We start from the raw sequence: 22,123 nt of genomic DNA, 5'->3' as shown, positions 1-22,123 counted from the left end.
CCCGAGTGCCAAAGCGTGACCTGCGGCCGCCGACGCAATACCAGACAATAAACGACTCGTTTTAATGAAAAGGTAACAAAAACTCACCAGATGATTATAAACTAAAGAAAACATACTTCACTTTCTGTTAAACAGGTCCCCTATTTGCCACACCGTTCCTTTAAAAGTAGATTTAAAAACATGCCCTTTACTTGCTGTCTTCCAAGGGACATACCAGTAGGGTTTTAGAGTACTGTCGACAAAGAAACAGGCGTGATGATAATAATTTTATTTTCGTTTTATTCTCGTTGTGTCACTGCAAAACAAATCATGTTTACAAAAGGAAATATTGTCCCCTAATAATCAACCAGTCCAAAGTTGAACGATAAAAGTGTCGTGACATAATAGCACCTGTCGCCTACAATGCAATAGTATAACTGTTAGTGAAGGAAACCCGATCTGGGTGAATGTTTGGAAAGGGAGCGGATAGAAAAATATGTTCTTTCTCTGTTAATAGTGATGCTATTCATCATTATGGACGTTCTCAAGAAGTCAGTGTGACTTCAGGTTTAAAGTGTGTTGTTGTCTTCGAAGCAGCAGGTGAAACAATTATTGGAACTAGTCACATCTGTCATAATTGACTTTTGGTAAAAATGTAAGCCTCACGTTGCTCCCTCTAAAGCAAACGTTGCCTTTTCCCCTCTGCGTTACAAGAAGAAAAAAAAAAAAGTCCAGTTATATTGGTTGGGGAAACAAGTACAGAGCGCAAAAAATGTGCAGCTTCTCTTCAGATACTACACTAAACAATGTTAAAAACCCCTCCGACCCCGCTCAGGAGAGCACAGGGTCCACTTTCAAACACGCGGAGAAAGAGAAACGCTGAATGCGACGTGGCGGCGAACATTCAGAGAGGCACCTTTCAGGGTGGGTCTTCCTCTCCCACTAAAGCCCGGGGGCCATATCTGCGCTGGCATACGTTCTGATGCTCTACGATGGCTTCACAACGGAAAGGGACGCCGCGATCGGAATGGGTAGTCATGTGCAATATTTCCGAGCGTCACCCTGTTTTCAATTCGACAGTACGACCGATGAAGCCTCAACAAACCGCATGGGACATTCACTCCATCCTGAGAAACGCGGGTCAGACCCCAGCGGACTTTGAAACCCTCCGTTACGATTCAAATGTCCTTAAAGCGGCAGAAAAGGTGCTTTGGCACTGACTAAGGCTGACTTAATTGAAACCCGATATGAATCGAGATATCTTACAAACGGTAAAAGACACGTTTTGTGTTTAATAGCGGCTGTTTCCATACCAGGAATAAATGGTGGAGGTCCGACGGGCCGTGACAGCGCAGTTCATTATAGGAGGAAGTCAAAACCCCACGTTAGCTAGTGAACTCCGGATGGGATTTCTGCTGGACACATACTCTCTCTGAGGAGCCACGTCAAACTGAAACGAGGCATCAGTCATTAGAAGTTATAAAAATATAAATTGATAACAGTTTCCGTGTTTGATGCAGAACAATATCCTTGATTAGGTTGTGAACAGCACCTTTACGTCAAGGCAGGTACAGAGTTCAGGTTAAAATCATAAAAATAAAAAAAGTGCTTTACGGTCATTTAATGTCTTGAGCGTCCTCCTTCAAAGGCATGATGTTCCATGTGAGCTGAAAATGTCAGAGAGGTTCACGGTGAGTACAAACCCATTTGATGGCAAACAAACATCATTATTTTGTGTGTCCAGTGTGTTAACCCTCGCCCAGACAGTTTGAAAATAAAAACTGTAAACTGTTAAATTGCTTTACATCATAGCATCATTAAAATTCTCTCTGTATTGAAAAGACTCGCAGATGTGAATGTGCTTTGTGGAGCAGCTATGACGGCACATGGCGCGCTTCTCTGCAACGTCAGCGAGGCCCTGATTGGCCGACAGCTATGCATGCTCCTTAAATCATCCTCTGGCATGCTTTGGTTGGAAGTGTCATCTTTGGATAGTGTTTGGTCCAATCGGCAGTACAGATACATACTTCTTTTTCCCCTCCAGGCTGACTTGACACGAGATAGTTCCCGGCATGGTATCTGTAAAGCTGAAGCTCATCTAACAATGACGTTTCAATGGAGCGAGCCCCGCGGACGTGTCTATTGACAGTTTTTTAATGTTAAACCCTTGTGTTTTATGTTATGTGGTCATAATTAGGGTTATATTCTTATTATATAAAGGAAATGTATTAATTAGATTTTTTTTAAATACAAAATAATGAGTTTTTAGGCTTGACTGCTGAAATACTTTGTTTGAGAGTGGGTCTTGTTGCAGAAAGAGCATCTAGTCTCTGCCGCCAAGTCTGCACAAGATCGATGTTTGAACACAAAGAAAATGGTGACCGGCCTGTGTATTTACGTGGATAAAAAGGGCATACTTACACTTATAAAAAACAGCTTTAAAAGATATGTGCGGGAGGAGCTCATAGACTTTCGCCAAGATATTTGCTTCGCCAGCAAGCGACGCGTCGCTGTTCCAGACCTGGACAACATCTTCCCGGTCCCGCACGCTAACGCTGACACCAACGACCTCATCGTCTGGGAAATTACAAGAGAGGAGACAGAAAAGAAAACTGTTAAGAAATATTCAACTGCTCTGTTGAGGTGTTTGCACTTTTTGTAAGTCGCTTTGAATAAAAGCATCAGCTAAATGACATTAAATGTAATGGAATGGCTGTAAACAAAACCCCAAAAGCACATTTCTTCTTCTGAAAACAAAGGCATGAAATATGGACTGATAGTAGCTCACCTGAGGCACAGTAATCTGCAAACTGCTCCCCAATAGTAGCAAGTAACAATTCTTTCCAAACTGCAGACTGAAGCAAGAAGAACACAAAGTGGCTAATTAATAATTCACATATTTCATCTATTATTATGCAAAAAGCAGCGAAACAGAGCACAACACCTACAGTGCTTTCTTTTGGTATTTTCATCTTCCATACTCCTCCTTTCGCATTGCTTTCTTCTTCCCTGTTGGTGTGAAATAAAAAATAAAAAATGTAATTGATACCTACTATTCTGTGTAACCCCAATCAAGTTACAGGTTTCTCATTAAATATATATATGTGACTTTAAATGAATTGAAGAGACACGGAGATAAATGTTGGATCATGTAAAAAGATATCAGAATGCTAAATTGTCAAATTTGAACCTGTTAATGTGTCAAACAGGAATCTTTTAATACATGCATAATCAATTATCATGTAACCTGTCTAACGAATGGCCTTATACTAAAAATGATAACAACAACAACAACAATAATAACAATTACATGACGATTACAAAATATAATGTAACAATTTAAGCTTTAATGGCATACTTAAATATATTTTACATTAAAGTTAAGTAATTGCTTTGTTGTAATTATTTCATTATCAATTCTCACTATCACACCAATGAAACCGGAGGAAACATTGTATTACATTTTAACAATAACACATGACAGTTACGACATGAGCTGCAGTTACAATTTTCTCTTTGTTAAGGAATATACTCACAATATGTATAATAATACTAATAACAATAATAACAATAATAATAATAATAGGCTCACCACAATGGCCTTCGCTCTCCACGCATTAAGTGATAGCTACATCTCAGAGGCAGTGCTGTGGCTGGAGGGATGTTGTTGTATACACTCCAGAACAGCTGTAAAAAGAAAAAAAAAACATGTTGACAAGCGTTGCTTTCCCTTCTCAACGCTCCGAGACAAAAGTTACTATCCTACGACGCCACAGATCAAATTGCAGAGAATAAATTGATTCCAATTGTTTAATAAAATGCAGCATGTTTCCTCCTGTCAGTCTCATATTGATGCACATACAGTGTGCAGTATCACAAGCTACCGTCATTCTTACTTCATGACAATATGTTAATCAACAGAAACATACACATTTGCTGGAACAATAGAGTGGGATAGTTTGAATTTCACAAGAACAAGCTGATGAAATATGGTGTCAGTTAACTGCGCACTATGTGTTCGTGTTGCAGGATATTATGGTCTCAACTCCTTCACCACTACTTGTGCCTACTGGAGCTTTAAGTGTACACCAACAGCTTATTCCCTTCGCATCAAGGGAGCAAACTTGACTCCTAGCCAAGTCGTGCACTCGATCCCTTTCCTCTCAAGACGATGACGCCCTTTGGGCTGACACCAAAGCTCACCTGAACGCTCTGCACAGTGTAGATCTTCTTCAGATTGGATTCACACTCGGCAGCAGTTGTGCCTGGTAACGATCTAGAAGTACAAGAGGAAACTGTTTTAGCTCACATGATGTAACCAAATGCACCTAAACCTTACAGACACCAGGCTGTCCTACTTAGGGATGCAACTGACAGATTAGTTACTTTATTGATTATAATGTGTCTCGTTTTGTTCCTCCTTTATTAACCGTTTGATTGTTAAAATGGAGAATAAACGTCTAGTTCGGAGAGGCCAACATGATATGTTCAAATGTCATCTTTTTGTCAGCACAACAGTGCAAAAGCCAAATATATATACATACATACATACATACACACAGACACACACACACACACACATATATAAATATATATATATATATATATATGTTTTATAATTGTACAAAAACAGAAAAGCATCAAGTCGTCTCACTTGAGATGCTGCAACCAGACAATACTTCATATCTGCTTCATACAGCTGTAATGGTTTTCAGCAATGACAGAATGGATGCAGAATAATCCTTCTTGTTTAAGTTCAATGACTTGACTATAATGCTTTTCAGTCCTAATGAGGACTGGACCCTTTGAAAGCTTTTCAGGAGCTTATCCATTAACGAGTCCTCCTTTCAAGTCAATACGTTGAGTCAACAAAAGTGGACCAAACAGCGCTGTGTGTCGTCCCATGATCAAAGGAGAAGGTGACACGAGACCAGCAGGTTGTAGAAGCACTTTGCACCGAGGACAGATGGAGGAAAGATGGAGGCTGAATTATCATCATCTGTGATACTTTTTTTTTAAACGCAACTAAAGTAACCTGGCTTGAGTATGTCTGCGTGCAAGGGGGATCAAACTAGCATGTTTGAATACTAAAACAACAACAACAAGGTGGACGCATGCGCAGTAAGCTTGTATAACAACAGCAGACAAACGCTAACTTTCTAACGGTATTGTGAACAGAAGAGTGAAACACGACCCGGCTACATTTAGGCCTGCGGAAAGATGTGTAGCCTCGACTCTTTTTGTTTCTTCTCCTCCTCCTCCATCACTCCTGCTCCTCCCGAGAGGGGCTATAACCTCACGGGCAACGCGCGAGACGAGACCGGTAAACATGGTATTTATTTACCTGTCCAGCCAAAACGTCCAGGGGGAATGCAGAGGCAGCGTCGTCCCCTCCTCTTCTCGGTGTTTCTTTGTGATATTCTCCAACTCTTTCTCGTCGATGTCAATGTCGTGTTGGGCTCCTCTGTCCACACGCAGGGTCTGACCCGCGGGAGCCGCCATTACAGCGACACGGAGCTAACCTTCTTCTACCCGCGGTGTGAATCTTTACAAAAGCACCCGGTCTGGCTTTCTTTTTCTTCCTCCAGGCACCGACACGCACACGCACTACCGCTTTTCCGCCTGCCGACTAGTGACGTCTTTGCGTCACTGGGCAGAAACGCCGCAGTTAGTCCAACCCAGAGAGCGGGAAAAAAAGGGAGAGAGACCTCACTCTGTTTGGTTTCTCGGGTACCTGACGTGAATCCCAAATGTCCCGCTGCATCTCACGATCGTGAAGCTATAGGGGATACATTGTCTTACACAAATCTGGCTAAATGTGTTGTACTGCCATTCTATAGATACATCATCTTAAGAAAATAAAGGAGTTTTATGTTTTTCTAATTAATAATTGTACTTTGCAACTGTAGTGGCTCTAGTGGCTATACAATGAAGGTTATTTTACACATACAACACTGCATGCACTTGTATAGCAAAACATATCAACTGCACCTTAACTCTGCATAAGAAATTGGAACAATTACAGCTTGCCTGGGGGCATAATATCAACAACATTCAACGTATGTTGGTTGATATATAAGTAAGAAGAAATCCACGATCGGGTGACACTTTGTTCCTATTATACCAACTGCAACCAAAATGTTTCTTTCCACTGAAAAACGGTGTGGACTCAGAGAGAGAGGACAAGGGCCTCTAATGTAGATCCTTCAACTTTTGCTGAAAGCATGTGAGAAGTGCACTGTTCTCACAGAAAACACTTTCTTGTAACTTCAACCTCAATGTATATAATCTCCACTGAGTATAAAGAAAGCATCTCTTATCTGAAACACAGGAGTGAATGATCGCCACTTGTGCAGACGAGGAAGTGGGCACTTTTTATTTGTACTGAGTGAGGCCTCGTCCTATCGTACTATCTTCAGTCTCCAGCCGCTTGCTGCCTCTTTCAGAGGCACTTTGGGTGAAAGTAGGCCTCTCTGCAAGCTGCAACAAGACGGCTGATCTTTTGGGCATTTTCAGCACTCGAACCAGTGAAACGTGAGGTGTCGGAGCTTGATCCATGGGGAGCTGCACTAAAACCCCTGTGTTAGACTCAACCGCCTCTAATCTAAGACCCAAACAAAACTATTTCTAGAAAGGGGGAAATTACCCTATCAATGCTACTTTCATAACATATGTGTCTGATCTATACCTAACCAGCCTGAGCCGGGAGCAGTGGTGTTACTGGGATTATTTTATTACTCATCTGGGCTTGATCACGGAGTCTATTAAACAGTTTGACAAAACATCAGACTTTGGGCTGAGCATATCATGTCCTATGTGGATCCTGATCGGTTGTGAACCAGGCCAATGACAACGTCGAGGGGCCAACGTGCCATATGTGTCATGTGCTCGTGATGCTGCAGGGGGTGCTGGTGAATCACTCCAGCACCATATGCAGCCTCATCACATGATGGGAGCTGCGAGTTCAAAGTACACAAGTTCTGCTGAGAGGAAGATTTTATAGCTTTTATACTTTAGTTGATTTTATACTTTAACATATTATAGATTATCTTATACTGAGATTGTCTTTGCCTCGCTTGAACCCACATTGTAAGCATGATAAATGTGCTGCATGCTACTTTGGGATAGTCAATAAGTGGCGTATTAGTCAGTAAAACGTTTAATGAGGCCATTATTCTTGACTCCTGGCAAAACATGCCCACGTGACTTAAGTGCAGACATGCATTTCTTGCAATCAATGGGTGATGGGCCTTGTAATATTGATCGTCTAACATGCTGTGCACACATTGACAACAACAAAGAGAGAGATTTAATTAAAACTAATACCTAGTAGTTGATGAATATTGTTTTGGTTATTTCATTTTCGAGTATCTACTCTTATTCTTCCATGGCCTTGTAAAAAAAAAAAGAGATGTGTTACAGTTACACTATGACCTATGACCCATATCTTTAAATAAAATGAGATCAAGTCAATTTAAAGTTAAAGTCAATATCAAAGTTAAAGTATAATAAAATGTCCAATCAGCTATTTTTCATGACCTGTCGTCCATCAGGTATTGTGCAATTTCGGTCTGTCCACATTTGCATGTGTGCACGGACAGACTTCCATGTGGATCGTGCTCGACACACACCGTCAGATCCAGACTCTGCTGACTGATCCCAGGCCTGCTCACTCACTCACATGCAGGCGGACGTGCGTCCCACAGGCTCGAGTCTAGACGCTGCTGTGTGAGACCCACACTGGCGCTCCCACATCTGCTCTCGGCTTTTCCCAACATGTTTGCCTTCCTCGGCTACACGTTTACATGTAGCTGCCGCTGGTGATGGATGCGTAATTGCGCCGTGCTTCCGCACAGCACCGTCTGACTTTTTTTTTCTTTATTATTCCTCAATGCAAACGGGAGATCTCCGCCATCGGTTGTAAATTGAGATGTGTTTTCCGCGCCGCTCGTCTGCCGAACAGCTGCTTACCGGGATGGCGTTTCAAACTCAACCAGACCGCCTCGACTCAGCGGAAGCTGGACGGACAGACGGGGACAGAGACGCCTTTAGCACCGGACACTTGTGAGATGAAGGACAAGAAGAGAAAAAAAAGAAGCAGATGCTTTTATTTTTGTTTGTTGTTGGTGGGGATCGCGGCACACACACACCGGGATGGACGCGAGCCGATGTTGAACGGATGCTTCTGAGTGGGATTTATTCCTGAGTGTTCATTTGTTTGTTAAAGAAGGCTTTAGTTTGGGCTCTCAGTGCTCGTGGATGAATTGATGAGGGGGATCCGCGCCGCCTCGGCTGCACAGATGGCGAACACGAGCGCGCTCGGGGAGAGCAGCAGCCCGTCCTCGTACAACTACGCGTCCGCGGCCTCTGCGGTCAAGCTCGCCTCCCTGGGTCTGATCACGGGCGTCAGCCTGCTGGGCAACGCGTCGCTGTCGCTGCTGCTGCTGAAGGACAGCTCGCTGCGCAAGGCTCCCTACTACTTCCTCCTGGACCTGTGCCTGGCGGACGTGGTGCGCTCCGCGGTCTGCTTCCCCTTCGTGATGGCGGCGATGGGAGCCGGCGGCGGCGGCGGCGGCGGCGGCTCCGCCTGGCCGTACAGCGCGCTCTGCTGCAAGATCGTCGCCTTCATGTCGGTGCTCTTCTGCTTCCACGTCGCCTTCCTGCTCTTCTGCGTGAGCGTCACCCGCTACATGGCGATCGCCCACCACCGGTTCTACTACAAGCGGATGAACCTGTGCACGTGCGCGGCGGTGATCTGCATGGTGTGGACCCTCTCCGTGGCCATGGCTTTCCCGCCGGTGTTCGACGTGGGCACCTACAAGTTCATCCGCGAGGAGGAGCAGTGCACCTTCGAGCACCGCTACGTGAAGGCGAACGACACGCTGGGCTTCATGTTGATGCTGGCCGTCATCGTGGGCGCGACGCACGTGGTGTACGTCAAGATGCTGTGCTTCGTCTACGACCACCGCAAGATGAAGCCGGCGCAGCTGGTCCCGGCCATCAGCCAGAACTGGACCTTCCACGGGCCCGGGGCCACGGGGCAGGCCGCCGCCAACTGGATCGCGGGCTTCGGCCGCGGGCCCACGCCGCCGACGCTGGTGGGCATCAGGCAGGCGACGCACCCCGGCAACAGGAGGCTGCTGGTGCTGGACGAGTTCAAGATGGAGAAGCGCATCGGGAAGATGTACTACATGATCACGCTGGCCTTCCTCGTCCTGTGGGCGCCGTACATAAGCGCGTGCTACCTGAGGATATTTGTGCGCGGAGCTGCGGTGCCGCAGCTCTACCTGAGCGCTGCGGTTTGGATGAGCTTCGCCCAGGCGGGGGCGAACCCCATCATCAGCTTCCTGTTCAACAAGGAGCTCCGGATGAGCCTCAGAGCCTGTTTCCCCAGCTGCCTCGGGACCCAGACCCCAGTGGAGCCATACTGTGTCATCTGACTCGTACATATATAAACACATGCTGCCAAAGACACATGACATCTTGTTTCAGAATGTACAGACTGGCCCCCGGGATGTGTTTGCGCACGCACAGGGAGGTTTTGAAGGGTGAACCCACTTCAGTTTAATTTAGCCACTATTTTGATCTGACCAAAACTTTAATATTATGTCAATGAATGCTATTTGCTCATCCTAATAAGAATTTCTTTACACCCTTTTCAATACATCAACTTTTTTTTTTTTGTCAATACACAAATATTATACATGAACTTTGGCTATCTCTTTGTATATTTTGACATTCTATCCCAGCACACCCGTTGGAGGTTGTATGCCTTTTGCAGCATGAGGACTACACTACAGAACTATTTTATCAGCTGATGGGGATCAGTTCCTCCTCAGTGGCTGTGACACCTTTAGTGGTTTGGATTCCACAAATGAGATGCAGAAAGATCTCAGTATATTTTTAATGAGGACAGCGTCACATTTGTGAAAGCCTCTCTTTTCCCCTCTTTTCTTAAAACCCCCCCAGATATGTTGTATATTTCATAATCCAGTGGGCATCTATGCGTTTAAAAGGTGTCGAAACTCACTTCAAAGCTATTTGGAAAAACGTGTATTCTTCTTCAAGGGTCAGTTGTGGAAAAAAAAGGGTTCCCTGCTATATACAGATGTTTTTTTCTACAGATATGGACATGATAATGTTTAACAATTCGGTGCGTTGGAAAAGGATGTTTGCATTGTTTGTATTTCTTAGCAAATAAATGAGGAATGGACGATAAGTTGTTTGGATTCTGTAACCTTTTTTTTTTTAACAAGATATCTTTAACTGATCTGTTTCTTCCCCGAGTAGCGTTCTCACCATGCAGGACTCATCCAGCCTTATGGCAGTGTTTTTTCTTGTGTGCCCTGTTTCCTGCAGTCCTATAGCTTGTTGCATTGGTTTGTAAATGGAGAGAGGGTGGTGGACGTGTCTAAAGATGTTACAGTTGAGAAAAAGAGAGAGTTACACCCTGTATTTGGAAACAAATCCATACAGACATTGGTGTGTTTGTGGATTTTCCCATGTCCTTGGTATTTACTCAAAGGGCTCGGACTTTAAGGACTTAAAGGGCAATCCAGTGATTTAAAGTTGCACTTCCATAAAGTTAAGGAACGAGCAGGAGGCAGATTAAAAGAAGAATAATCAGGATTAAAGCAGCGGCAGCAGAAATATCTTGATTTTTAGTTTTCGGTTTGGGTCAAGCTCAAAGTTCATTTCCCGTAAAGCAGCGTCCAAAACATCCACTTCCTTCAAATTCCCAACCTCCAGTCAGCGATTCTTACTTGTAGACTTTTTTTTATCCCTCTGGGGTTCATCGTTAGACATTAAACATGTCTAAAATGAAGAGAGCCCCTTTAAAAACCAGCATGGTGTTAGTTTAATGACTAAACTTGTGCTTGGTATATTTTAAGCTAATTCCAGTATTTTTAGACTACATTCCTGGCAGTGTGCTGGCTTTCAGCATTTACACCTTTGGGAAATCAAATATAAACCAACAGTTAACTGCATATCAAATATGAATGCCTGACAGTGTAACGGACGTGTCATGCCACATCTCTGACGCGTGTCTGCCAGACAGTCTGTGAAAATAAATGTAAGACAAACAGCGTGCAGAAGCTTACTTACAAGGTTGGGGGCTGGATTTTTCCTTCTCGACACAGCATTTATCCAACAGATAATTCGATTTAATTAGATTTGTTTCAATAGGCCGATCGCGTGGCACCTGCTTTTCTAATCAAACTCCCTCAAAACCCCAAATCCCCTCCTCCCTCCTCAAGCCAGCAGCCGGCTATTGATTCAGCTAATTGCTGTTGCATTCACCGACGGCGGCCTCAATTACACCGACCCGCGGCTTTCAAAGGCTGAGCGGTCCTCCCGGTACACACCTTAATCGCTGTGATTTAGCGAGGTGTTCCCGAGCGCTCTGATCTGCCCTCCGACGGCGAGCTCCTCAACACGCCGCCTGCCCGCGGAGCATCCATAACCATTAGCATCACAACACGCCCGCTTGTTCCTGACAGATGGCTGTGCTCCGCCACCGGCGTGCCGAGGTCTCGTGGTGCAGTTGCCGCGTCTCCTCGGCCGCAGGAAGCTCCTCACCGGCACGTGCCCTCGTGCAACGCCGATGCAGGTTGTTGTTGTTTTTTTTGGATCATCGAGTCGGGTTGTGCCTCTGTGTGCTGGGTTTTTTACTGCTCTCTCTTTTATTGATCTTGTCAGCTAACTGCGCTAACTTCGGTACTCCTCACTGGGTACAAGTACAATTTGGACAGCTGGAAATGTAGCTCTTAAAAAAACGCTACCTGATGAGGTTAGGCTGGGTCGGGTATTCAAAGTTCTTAACTAATCGATTCCAAGCTCCACTTTTCCTTGTCAAAATATGGCGCCTGCATTACCCTCCGAAAAATGACATCCCCATACAAGCCAATAAACTGCATGCTCAACTACAGTTTACGAAACAAAACAGAATCAGTGTTTGGCTCAGAAGTATGTTCATTTTGTAATTAAGTTACTACGTAAGTTCAAGTAAGTCCTCGAGGACTTTTTGTTTCATGGACACACACACCCCGGATGAAAGTCCAATGTTTGTTCGATCCATCGTTACGAGCATGCGGACCTTTCATGAGCAACGTATTCCCTTTAAAACACGATGGCACATGCAGTTGGTAGGAGAATGAAAACTGCCTCGACCTGGAGCTCGGTAATGTTTGAAGTTTACGCTCAAAAAGGACGTTATAGATTATCAAAACAGCCTAATCAATATCTGTCAGCTGATTTTTATTTATTGATTTAGTGTTCCCGCGCTCAGTGGGTGATATGATCTAAAAACCATGAACGTTTTATGACTCCACACAGTTCATGGTTTATTTCATATTCCTTTATCTGCGCTCGTGTTCTCATCATCATTTTTACGCCGTTTGAATGCTCTCGTGTCCAGAGCCACAGAAGACCAACATCCATTTCATAAGATTCATGTGAGTCATTGCGTTACACGTCGGGCAAATCTAATTCGAGCTTTGGGCCACGAACGAATGCTGCAAATCACAGCCTGACTGATTAATTTTCTAGTGGTCTTACTGTTTCCTGCCGTGATAAAGACGTGCTGCCAAGGTGAAGGGGAGGAAAGACTCTCTCTTCCCCGCTCGTCTTTTCACCACAGTTTAAATGTTCTCACGCTTTGTCCTTCATCTACTTTGTCGTGAGTGAAAGCGTGTTTCTCCTCATGTTTCCCTGGAGGGCAGCTGACAGCATGTATTCTTACCGAATACAAATGAAAACGACTTGTTTCCATGTGTATTTTGAGTCCAATAATCCAATACTATTTAAATTATAATATATTTAATACGATTGAATCATTACAATATGTATTATTTGTGCTCTTTGGTGTATGTAACTAAAGTAACTGAAACTGAAGAAGCACACTCATACACAGAAAGAGGAGGTCATCATTCCCCAACACTACCAAGGTGGCATCTCCCTTTAATTATACAGTTAAATCCAACCTGCGCCAAAAATGACGATGCATTATGTAATTCAATACAAATCTATATATCTATATAGAGATTTATATATAATTTAAATATATTATACAGTTAAATTTAACCTGCACCAAAAATGATGTGTGTGTACATATATATATTCTAAATAAATAAATAAAAACAAACAAACAGGCAATTCAAGGCGGTTGAGCGTTGGTCCTTAGAGGAAGCCTGGATACTTGTATGGTGAGAGACATTTGGACCTCCCCTCCACTATGGTGATGCACAACAGGTTGGGCAGGCAGGGGCACGTGTGGTGGAGTCTTCTCCCACTGAAAGGAATCTGGAGGCAGAAAGGGAGACACAATTAGTATGAGATTTATTTAATTTCCATCAGGCTTAATGGACGCAGTGGAAGATTTATTTCTGGCCTCTTGGGAACATTTTTGGAGCGGAGGTGCTTTGAAAGCAGCACTGCCGTGACACCACTGAAAGGGGAGGAATCAGTGGTGGGCGGCTCCTCACTGCACATCCAGGATCTCACCTTGTGGCTCATCGGGTGACAGTCGTCTCCTTCACGTCCCGCCGGCGTGCACATACGCAGACTGCGGATCCACAAACTAACCGCACAACACATCCCTCCTCCACACTGAGAGTCCTTCTCACAGGCCTAGACACACACGCACACACACACACACACACAAAGGCAGTATATGCTAAAATTTAATTTAGGATATGATTGATTTATACAGATCAAAAAGACTTTGGCTTTATTGAATATGAATAAGTATGTTATATTTAGTAAAGAATCACCTGAAAATAGGAATTGTTGTGTTTTCTTTACCGAATGAGGCGTTTATTTCATTCTCATTGTTTTAACTCATTGTTTTAAGGAGAAGTGTTCAGGATTTAGTGGCAACCAGTGGTAGATTGCAACTAACTGAATACCCCTTACCTCTCCCCCCCCAAGGGTTGGAGAACCATAGAAAGCTCTATAGACGACAGGAGAAGTGGACCAAGAGTCACCCATTGGTTTGTGACTATCATACTTTGTAGAAGTAACGTGAGACAGCGAGATTGAAAACTTAACTCTGAAAATTACATTTTAAAGGCGACCAAAGAGGTTTCAATGAACTTTCTTAAAAACTGAAAACACACTGTAAAAGTGTTGAAGTTATCGGATGAAAACACGGACAACTCTCGACCAGACAACGCCAAGCATCAGACCTGAAGCGTACCCTGCCTATTATCTATTTCACTCTAAATGGACCATAATTTACTGGATGAGTATCATGCTGTATTTAAGAAGACTTGAAACAAGAGATGGAGACCATGAACTCATTACAAGTGAGAAGTAGAGTCATTTTCTCATTGACCTCTATACAATCTTATTTTAGCAACCAGAGGAGTCGAATTGCGCATTGAGCCAACGTTTGGTATGTCAATGTTTGGTATAACATTTATTTGTTCTTATTTTGCAGTGATTATATGCCAATAAAAAACAAATTATGAATATTATATTCTATTTCAGCCAATGAATGCCCCTGAATCCCACACACTGCTTCTTTAACATTAGGACATATGTTCCGTTCGTTCAAATTGTTTGGTTTGAAAATGGTCCAAAATGCAATAAAAACGTATAAAAGCGTAACTGGTGTTAAGTTAAGGAGAAATGTAATTGGTAATATGTAGGTAATGATATAATGTAGACATGCTATGCGATGTAATTAAACACAATAATATGCAAATTATTATACAAACAAGAAAAAGCAGGCTGTGTGTTCTAAAGCTTTAAGATGGGTGAGAAATGTATTATGAGGGGAAGAGTGACACCCAACACAAACTGGTGTTACCTTAACAGCATATTATGCTAATGGTGTTGTGTTATAACACCATTAGTCATATCATACCTCAACAAAACACCTCAGGATCGCTGGTGGTTTATTGTCTGGAGTGTCGGGATGAGATGCTGAGTGACAGTTCCCGCTCTGGATGACATGAAGGGAACACAATGAAGAGGAACAGAAGTGATTCCATGTGACAGACGAGGAGGAAAATCACTTTGGGCTTCATTGCTGCACGTTCCTCTCGCAGCGCACATCAGCGACCAGAGGCTTGCTGTGACAGGGAGGCTGTTTTATGAGCTTTTATGGCCACAATTTATGCTCATTGAATTATATGAATCCTGATTTGGAAAAGGAAATCTTGCAAAGAACTGGTTAAATTAATATATATATATATATATATATATATATATATATATATATATATATATATATATATATATATATATATACATACATATATGTAGTTTGGGGTGGTGGGGCTTGACTTATAATTTACAGTAGCCCTTTATGTTTTTAGATATCTGAAATGCAATGATATGGGGTATTTTTGAAAATAAATACATTTAATATCGTATAGTGATTAATTCTCTGTATAAGATATTTAAAATGTTGACCAAAGCTAAACCTTTCAAGCAAGGAAATTCAAATACTTAAATCACTATTTAAAGAATAATTTGACAATATTTGTTATCAGAGAATGAAGCGTCAGAGCATTAATAAGACTGTATTTTTTTTAACAAGAATATTGGTCTCGTTCTTTTTGTGTTGCAATGCGTGAAGTGTCAAAAAAATCCCCGCACCTTTGATGGTAAGAACTAATGCCCTTCACACCAAAGAATATATTGAACAGTGCACATCAGGCAACGTTTTCCTTTTTGAAAAGCAGGCACCTCCATATCCCCACCAAACTCCCCATCATCTACCTGTTGGCCCCACTTACCCCTGTGATCACTGCTGAAGATCCGTGGGACACCAGCAGCAGGGTGAAGAACAGCAGGACGAAGGACCTCATGATGAAGAGCTGTCTCTGCGCTCCCGTGCCCTCGAGGGTGGAAAGTAGGGATGCTGAGGCTGTCGGACTTTGCAGCATGTGCATACGTGACAGACCGCGGAGACAAGTGGCCTTCAAACTCATGTGTTGAGGGCTGACGGAGGTTTATAAACCCAGCCCGCCATTCAGAGACTGTGACTCACTCATCACCTCACAGGGCCTACGAAATAAAACACCCCAACAAATACCGAGGGTCGAACGTCAACATGAGGACCCTGCCTTTTGTTTTTCCGGGGAAAAAAAGGGATCCGTTAACTTTACCCTGACATTTTTTTACAGTCACTCATGCTCAATGTGATTTAAGATTTGTGCAGCGCTATTCAACATGGCATCCTGTTATATTCTCAGCCTCTTTATTCCCTCTCTTTTCTCGATTATAGATTCCAAGGCCACAGTTTTGAATGCATCCTTTCAAGCCCACAGAGTGTTCTCAACAACGAAAGCATTTGTGAGTCCACTGCACCCCTGAGAGGAAACATATACTTGAGTGCTGCACGCCACTTCACATCTCACACTGGGATTTTAGATTGTTTCCAGTTACAACAACGGTCATTTACTTAAATAATGATGTCCAATACTATGCATGGAGAAGGCCTATAGAGTCTCATGACTCACTTTTATATAATTAACAAAAGGAAAGTTCAACCTTAGCAAATGTGATTTGTTAATGCTATCTGTTACATATCATTGTAATTCAAAATCTTTGCAGATACCTTTTTAATTGCTGTTTTATATTCGTCACTTTTTTTTGGAACACAGATAATACAGAAATACAGTATTTTCCAACCTGTATCCCATTTCCTCATGTTTTTGTGTCAAAGTGACTCATGGATACAACAGTTTTTGAACTAGTAGAACCTGTTTTTGCCACTGACATGCTCCAGTTGTTATTATAAATGTCTGACAACATTATGGGCAGAGTCTCGCTCAAGGAGAAGTCTCATCCTCAAATTTGACGAGGATGATGCGTCGCCGCGAGACATCAGCGGTACGGAGACTGCTGGTGTTACGCGTCTTTATCTAAAAGATTGAAAGAATGTCATGGCCGCATATTTGTATGACCGTTACATTGACCCTGCACAACTGTGAACCAGTATGTAGATGACGACGAAGATGACGACGACCACGTGTGAACAACGTGTGAAGACTTTAGATAACTGTCGTGAAGTGACGAAGTAGTGCCGTCGCCTCAGTCAACGTCAGTGTGTTTCAGAGCAGTGGCGACTCTTGAGACTGACGCAGCCAATCAACACTTCTGAGCTAAATCTGTCTTTGTCACAGCTCGACAGAGTGACACCGACAACAGAGTCATGCAGGACGACACAAGTAAAGCATGCGGCTGTGACCCTCAAGTGCCTGTTTTCATCTCAACTATTAATTGATGGAAAATATGCAAAGTTTAGTTAATTTGTGGACAAGTTATAGACTCAAATTAGGCAAAAAAAATTGAAACACAAATAGAAATTAGAACGGTGTAAGGTGTGAGTGCAACAGTTCAGTAATATGCCGCTCCAAATACAACGCGGCAAATACAAGTGCAGTATTTAATCCATTGAACGCACAAAAGAGCAGCAGAGCTTTTCATTGAGATTTGAAAGTGGTGCATTCAAGAGCATCAGAAAGTTGCTTCCATCCGTACGTAACAGCAGCTTCACACTTGAGGTCTACTCTCTGAACTTTGTCTGGACGCGTCACCTCTAATTCCTTCTGTTTGTTTAAGATGTTGTATTTAGTTATTAAGACACGTTTCAGCATTATGTGTATCATGACAACACATTTATCTAAACTCTTAGATAAAGTCCCTCCTGATTGAGACGCTGATTAAGTTACTCCTTAAAGGTGCGAGCAACAACAACACAAACGCTGTAAACGCTGTATGAGCGTAGTGCAGAGCGGCCAGTGGGACACGTATGAATGACTCAACTTCTCTATTGATTTATTCCCTCAGTAAACATTGCAAACATGAGTTTATGGTCTAAATCTATAGTTTCAAGTCTTCTTTAATATAACATGATGTTCATTTAGTAAAGTATGGTCCATTTCGAGTCCAATAGACCACAAAGCAGAGTATGCTGTAGGTCTTTACCGCTACCAGAGCCATATACGGTGTCTCTATGCTACTCCGCAGTCTAAATATGGTCACTTCCCTTCAGTGGTTGCAAAAAGTCAAGATGGCGACGGCCAATACGTCAAACTCAAAGCTACACAACAGCAGTTCACCGCATGTTGAATTTAAACAGATTGCAGTTCAGACGGAGCTCATCCTGATTCCTTCGCTTCGCTTCCTCTTCCATCCCCAATCTCATTTGCTCCCCGTCCATAAACATGGACAGGGTCGTGGCAAACATGGCATTCTCTCTGCCAGAGCGTGTCATCAGAGGATCAGCTCCCCTCGGATGACATAATGTTGCTGCTGTCGCCGCATCACGCTCCAAGCAGGCCTCCTCCCTTTTTTTGTGCCGCATAAACATGCCCGCATCCCACGCAGATAATCTGTCGCTTTTTTTCTTCTTTCTTCTCTGTCTCTCTCTCTCTCTCTCTCTCTCTCCCTCTCTCTCTATTACATGACCCTCTTGTAGGTTTCATGTTGGCTGACTCTAGGTAAAGCCACGCCCCCCACCTGCTGGAACAATCCATGGGGCAATGGATGAGCATTGTTTTCAGTATATAAACTCTCTCTGTATGGTAAAATATATGAAGGAAAATGAAAGGAAAGAAAAACTCTTCCCCAAGGATTTATGCTGAATCCAGTGTGGAATTCTGAATTACAGATTTATTCTCTTTCAAAGGAAGCATTGTGACGCTATTCCACAATCGTCAAATTAACATTCTCTCAAAGCAGCTCAGAGGCCGCCCCACTTATTAGCCTTTCATACACTAGCATTTTGGCAGAGCTCAAATTTTGTCCTCGGCTGTCGGATTCGCAGCTGAGGACTGAATGTAGCACAAAAACCGAAGGACACAAGAACAGCTGCAGATTGTGTGTGGGGAAAATTACCTTTTTAAACACTCGTTCCATGTGGTGAAGTTCAATGTCAGCGTCGTTTTGCGCATGGGAGCTCTGCCGCACACCAAAGTGCCATTTTGGAATAATAATTTCTTCTCATTTGTTGAAGCCTCTTGTTGATACAAGCCTAATTTTTGCCCCGGCAAATGACAGGTGTGGATGTCACGAATACGTCTCGTATTCGTGACATCCACACCTGTCATTTGCCGTCGATCGTATTTGAAAAAAATACAAATAAGTCCCTACCGCCTTTCATCCAAACACAAGGTTGTAGCCAATCCATTTTGTTGGATGTCCTCGCTTTCACGCCATCCTTCTACAAAGGCTTCTTCTCATGGCCGCCGTCTATTCTCGCCTCGCAGCTACAAGGTGTGACGTTCTCACAGCAATTTACATTCTTCTCAGGATGGCCCACACGTTTGCATCTTTTGCAAATCCCACCGCAACTTGACGTGAGCTCCGAGAACATTTAAGGCCGTAATGGATGAGTTGTTGGAGTCCTCACGCAGCAGCTTCGACACTTTGCTTATTTACTGGAAGTGGAGACAGAGAGCGCAGAGAGCACAAAGAGAGTCACGTCTCGCTGAACATTGTCTTTCTGTCAGTGTGTGTGAGTGCGTGCGTGTGTGTGTGTGTGTTAATGTCTTGAATTTTCTGGCAACCGCTCATCAGCTCGACCTGAGTATTGCAGAGGACCACAGCAAGTGCGAGCTCTCGAGATCAACGGTATATATTTGGTAGCAGTGTGATGTGTACACAACGTGGAGTGACTTGAGAGGAGACCCCTATCAACTGTTACGCCCGCAAACGGTATGCTGGGTGCTGCTCTGCTGCCCGTTGCTCGCTGCAATACGTTCAAGAAGCGACACACATGTCTAACGTATTGGTAATTATCTCAACAGTCGTTCCACAACAACGCCCACAGCAGTACAGTGAGTGAGGCTCAGTCATCTGGGAAACTCCGCTTGGATGCCTTCTGTGTGGAATATGTGATGTTCATGTGTCTTTCCAACAAACGTGACTTGGTTGGTGGATTCACAGCTTTATGTGTAACATATTTAACTAAGTACATACTGTAACCTAGAAGTATTTTTTTGTCAGAAGTAGAATAATTGAAAGGTTCCTGGTTTGATGCCATATTCATACATGCCCTGCATGGCATGCATGAATATGTGAACAGGTGAATGTCAGCATGTGTTTGAGTGATTAGTAGGAAATTGCAATGTTATTGCAGTCCATTGACCCTTTCACCACGTGTTTAACTGCGACCATCTCACAACGTGCGCCTGTCGCTGGTTTTTCATGCTGTTTGGGGAGTCATTGTAAAAGTAAAGCACTGGTGATGTATCTGCACATGAATGTGATGTAATAAAGTGCAATATAGAGACATAAAGGTTCATATTTTCGGAATATTGCACAAGGATTGTGTTCGATAAGGTCCTAAATGAATAAACAAAAGCCTGTGCGCATTTGAATTGGCATACGCACATACCTGGGCTCACATTCATATCCACCTGTCTCTATTCACACACTTGAGTGAACAGAGGAGGGCAGCTCTTGAGAAAACAAAGCAGGACTATTCAGTGTGCATAAAGCATCGCTGCCAAAAGAGCTGCTATTCAAAATTCTATGTGAGTACGGTCTGCAATTATCTTCTCTGTCTGTCTGATTAATGTATTTTTTGTGGGGGGTTTTTCAGAGGAGGGGAATGAAAGGTGCTTCCACGTTCCACTGAGGTTTATAGCTGTCTGAGTGAGTCAGATGATTTGGGTCTTCAGCAAAAGCAGAAACCAAACACGCCTCAGTGCTCGTTTGATAGAGATGTTTTAATAAAAGAACGGCTGAACTGCAGGGAGTTTGGTCACAAATCTGTTGCATGTAAACACTTTGTAGTTTGGGTTGGGCTTTATTCTGCAGCCTGAAAACCAAATTTATACCGGAGTTCACTGAAGACATCGTTAGCGTTGTAGCCGAGTAAACAAGCCTGGCAGATTTAGATGTCTCATTAAGCCAGCCAGTAAAAGATATATGCTACAGATGCTCATTACCTCACAACAGCGACTTGACATGCTGTATGTTAAAGACTCGCACACCACTGGAGGCAAGGAGGTGATTTCGTCTCCACTTCTGTTGAGCGAGGGGACAACTGGGCCAAGCTCTCACGGAGTATAGTTTTAATGGTGACTTCAAAAAGGGTTTGGATTGCAGAAAAGCCTAAGAAGCCTTTCACTTCCTTGTTTTGATCTCTTACTTGATCCACGACTTGAATGCTCTCAAAAGGATGGGGAGTATGCCATACCTTTCTCTTGAGGCATGAAGGTCAGGCTCAGTTTCAACATGTAAGGGAACCCGGCGAGGAGCTACTGAGGCCGGTGGCGACGTGTAGTGTTTCTGATGCTAACACACAGCGACGTGGGAAGCTCCGACGGGCCCCGGGCCCGACACTTCGTCACATAGGCGAGGTCATTTGAGGTCTCGGGGAGCAAGTAGGCTGTCACGGCCGATTGGTCAAAGATTCTGTCATTATCAACATTGATCAGAGCTGCCATTTGATTGATAAAAGGTTCTCCAGAGCTGCAACGTGCGGGCTGATTTATCTAGTGTGGAGTGGATGACACATTTCAGGGCCCCTGGCTGCACCATCCACAGTTCAGTGAGGCAGAACACGAGGACAAAATACATTTAACAAATCAATTTGAGACCGGAGAGGACTAAGAAAGATACAAATTCAGGTCAAAAGTAATGTAAAAGTAAAAGTAACGCGTCAAAGTCTGTAGAGCTTGACGTTCTATTGAAATATCACTGCTGGCACTTTTCTTGGCCCATGAGAAAGACCAGTTACTAAAACAGTCTCACCATAAGTTGCAAGCTGGTCTGGAGCTTTCCAACCATATCACATGATCTTTATCAGCAGAGTTCCAGTTCAATAAAGCAGTTTGACCCTCTGATTATCAGATGAACAATTAAAGCTTCTTCAAAGAGCGAAACCTGTGATTGGGAAAATGAAGGTCCTGAATGAATACAACTGGATAACCACGCGTTATGATTGATGTGTGTTTTGTCGCAGTCTGTTTTGTCGCCTAAAACTAACCAATCATTTCACGACGCTAGCCACATTGTCGTCATTGTGCTTTTCTGCGAACACAAAATGAGGCTTATATAATATCTGTTGATGAAATCCATATTTTTAACCTTTTCCAGAGTTTGCAAAAACATACACTGCCAACACAGGCGACTGGATTGAAATAATAGCATGTGGAGAGTAAGATAGTTGGTTAGT

At 43.3% G+C, this 22,123-nt stretch overlaps 3 protein-coding genes across 3 annotated transcripts; 1 reads left to right on the top strand and 2 right to left on the bottom strand.

Annotated features, from left to right (window-relative positions):
• Positions 1-259: 259 nt before the first annotated feature.
• LOC137795852 (eukaryotic translation initiation factor 4E type 3-like) lies at positions 260-5,606 on the bottom strand. Its single transcript, XM_068593370.1, has 7 exons — positions 5,324-5,606; positions 4,183-4,255; positions 3,572-3,666; positions 2,928-2,988; positions 2,768-2,834; positions 2,401-2,556; positions 260-1,646 (listed from the first exon to the last, which is right to left on the bottom strand). The coding sequence occupies exons 1-7, from the start codon at positions 5,479-5,481 to the stop codon at positions 1,600-1,602; spliced, it is 657 nt and encodes a 218-aa protein (XP_068449471.1). The 5' UTR covers positions 5,482-5,606; the 3' UTR covers positions 260-1,599.
• A 1,407-nt stretch (positions 5,607-7,013) lies between these two features.
• On the top strand, positions 7,014-10,141 carry gpr27 (G protein-coupled receptor 27). Its single transcript, XM_068594287.1, has one exon. The coding sequence runs from the start codon at positions 8,247-8,249 to the stop codon at positions 9,417-9,419; it is 1,173 nt and encodes a 390-aa protein (XP_068450388.1). The 5' UTR covers positions 7,014-8,246; the 3' UTR covers positions 9,420-10,141.
• Positions 10,142-13,158: 3,017 nt separating this feature from the next.
• Positions 13,159-15,961, bottom strand: prok2 (prokineticin 2). The gene is given in 4 exon segments (XM_068595053.1): positions 13,159-13,281; positions 13,483-13,608; positions 15,726-15,934; positions 15,937-15,961. Coding segments are annotated over 4 exon segments (483 nt in total).
• Positions 15,962-22,123: the final 6,162 nt, after the last annotated feature.

The sequence above is a fragment of the Clinocottus analis genome, unplaced genomic scaffold, assembly GCF_023055335.1.
Source record: "Clinocottus analis isolate CAN_PGR_092001 unplaced genomic scaffold, fCliAna1.0.p SCAF_3, whole genome shotgun sequence".
Lineage (NCBI taxonomy): Eukaryota > Metazoa > Chordata > Actinopteri > Perciformes > Cottidae > Clinocottus > Clinocottus analis.
The sequence above is the reverse complement of the archived record's forward strand: the minus strand, read 5'-3'. Positions and strand labels throughout refer to the sequence as shown.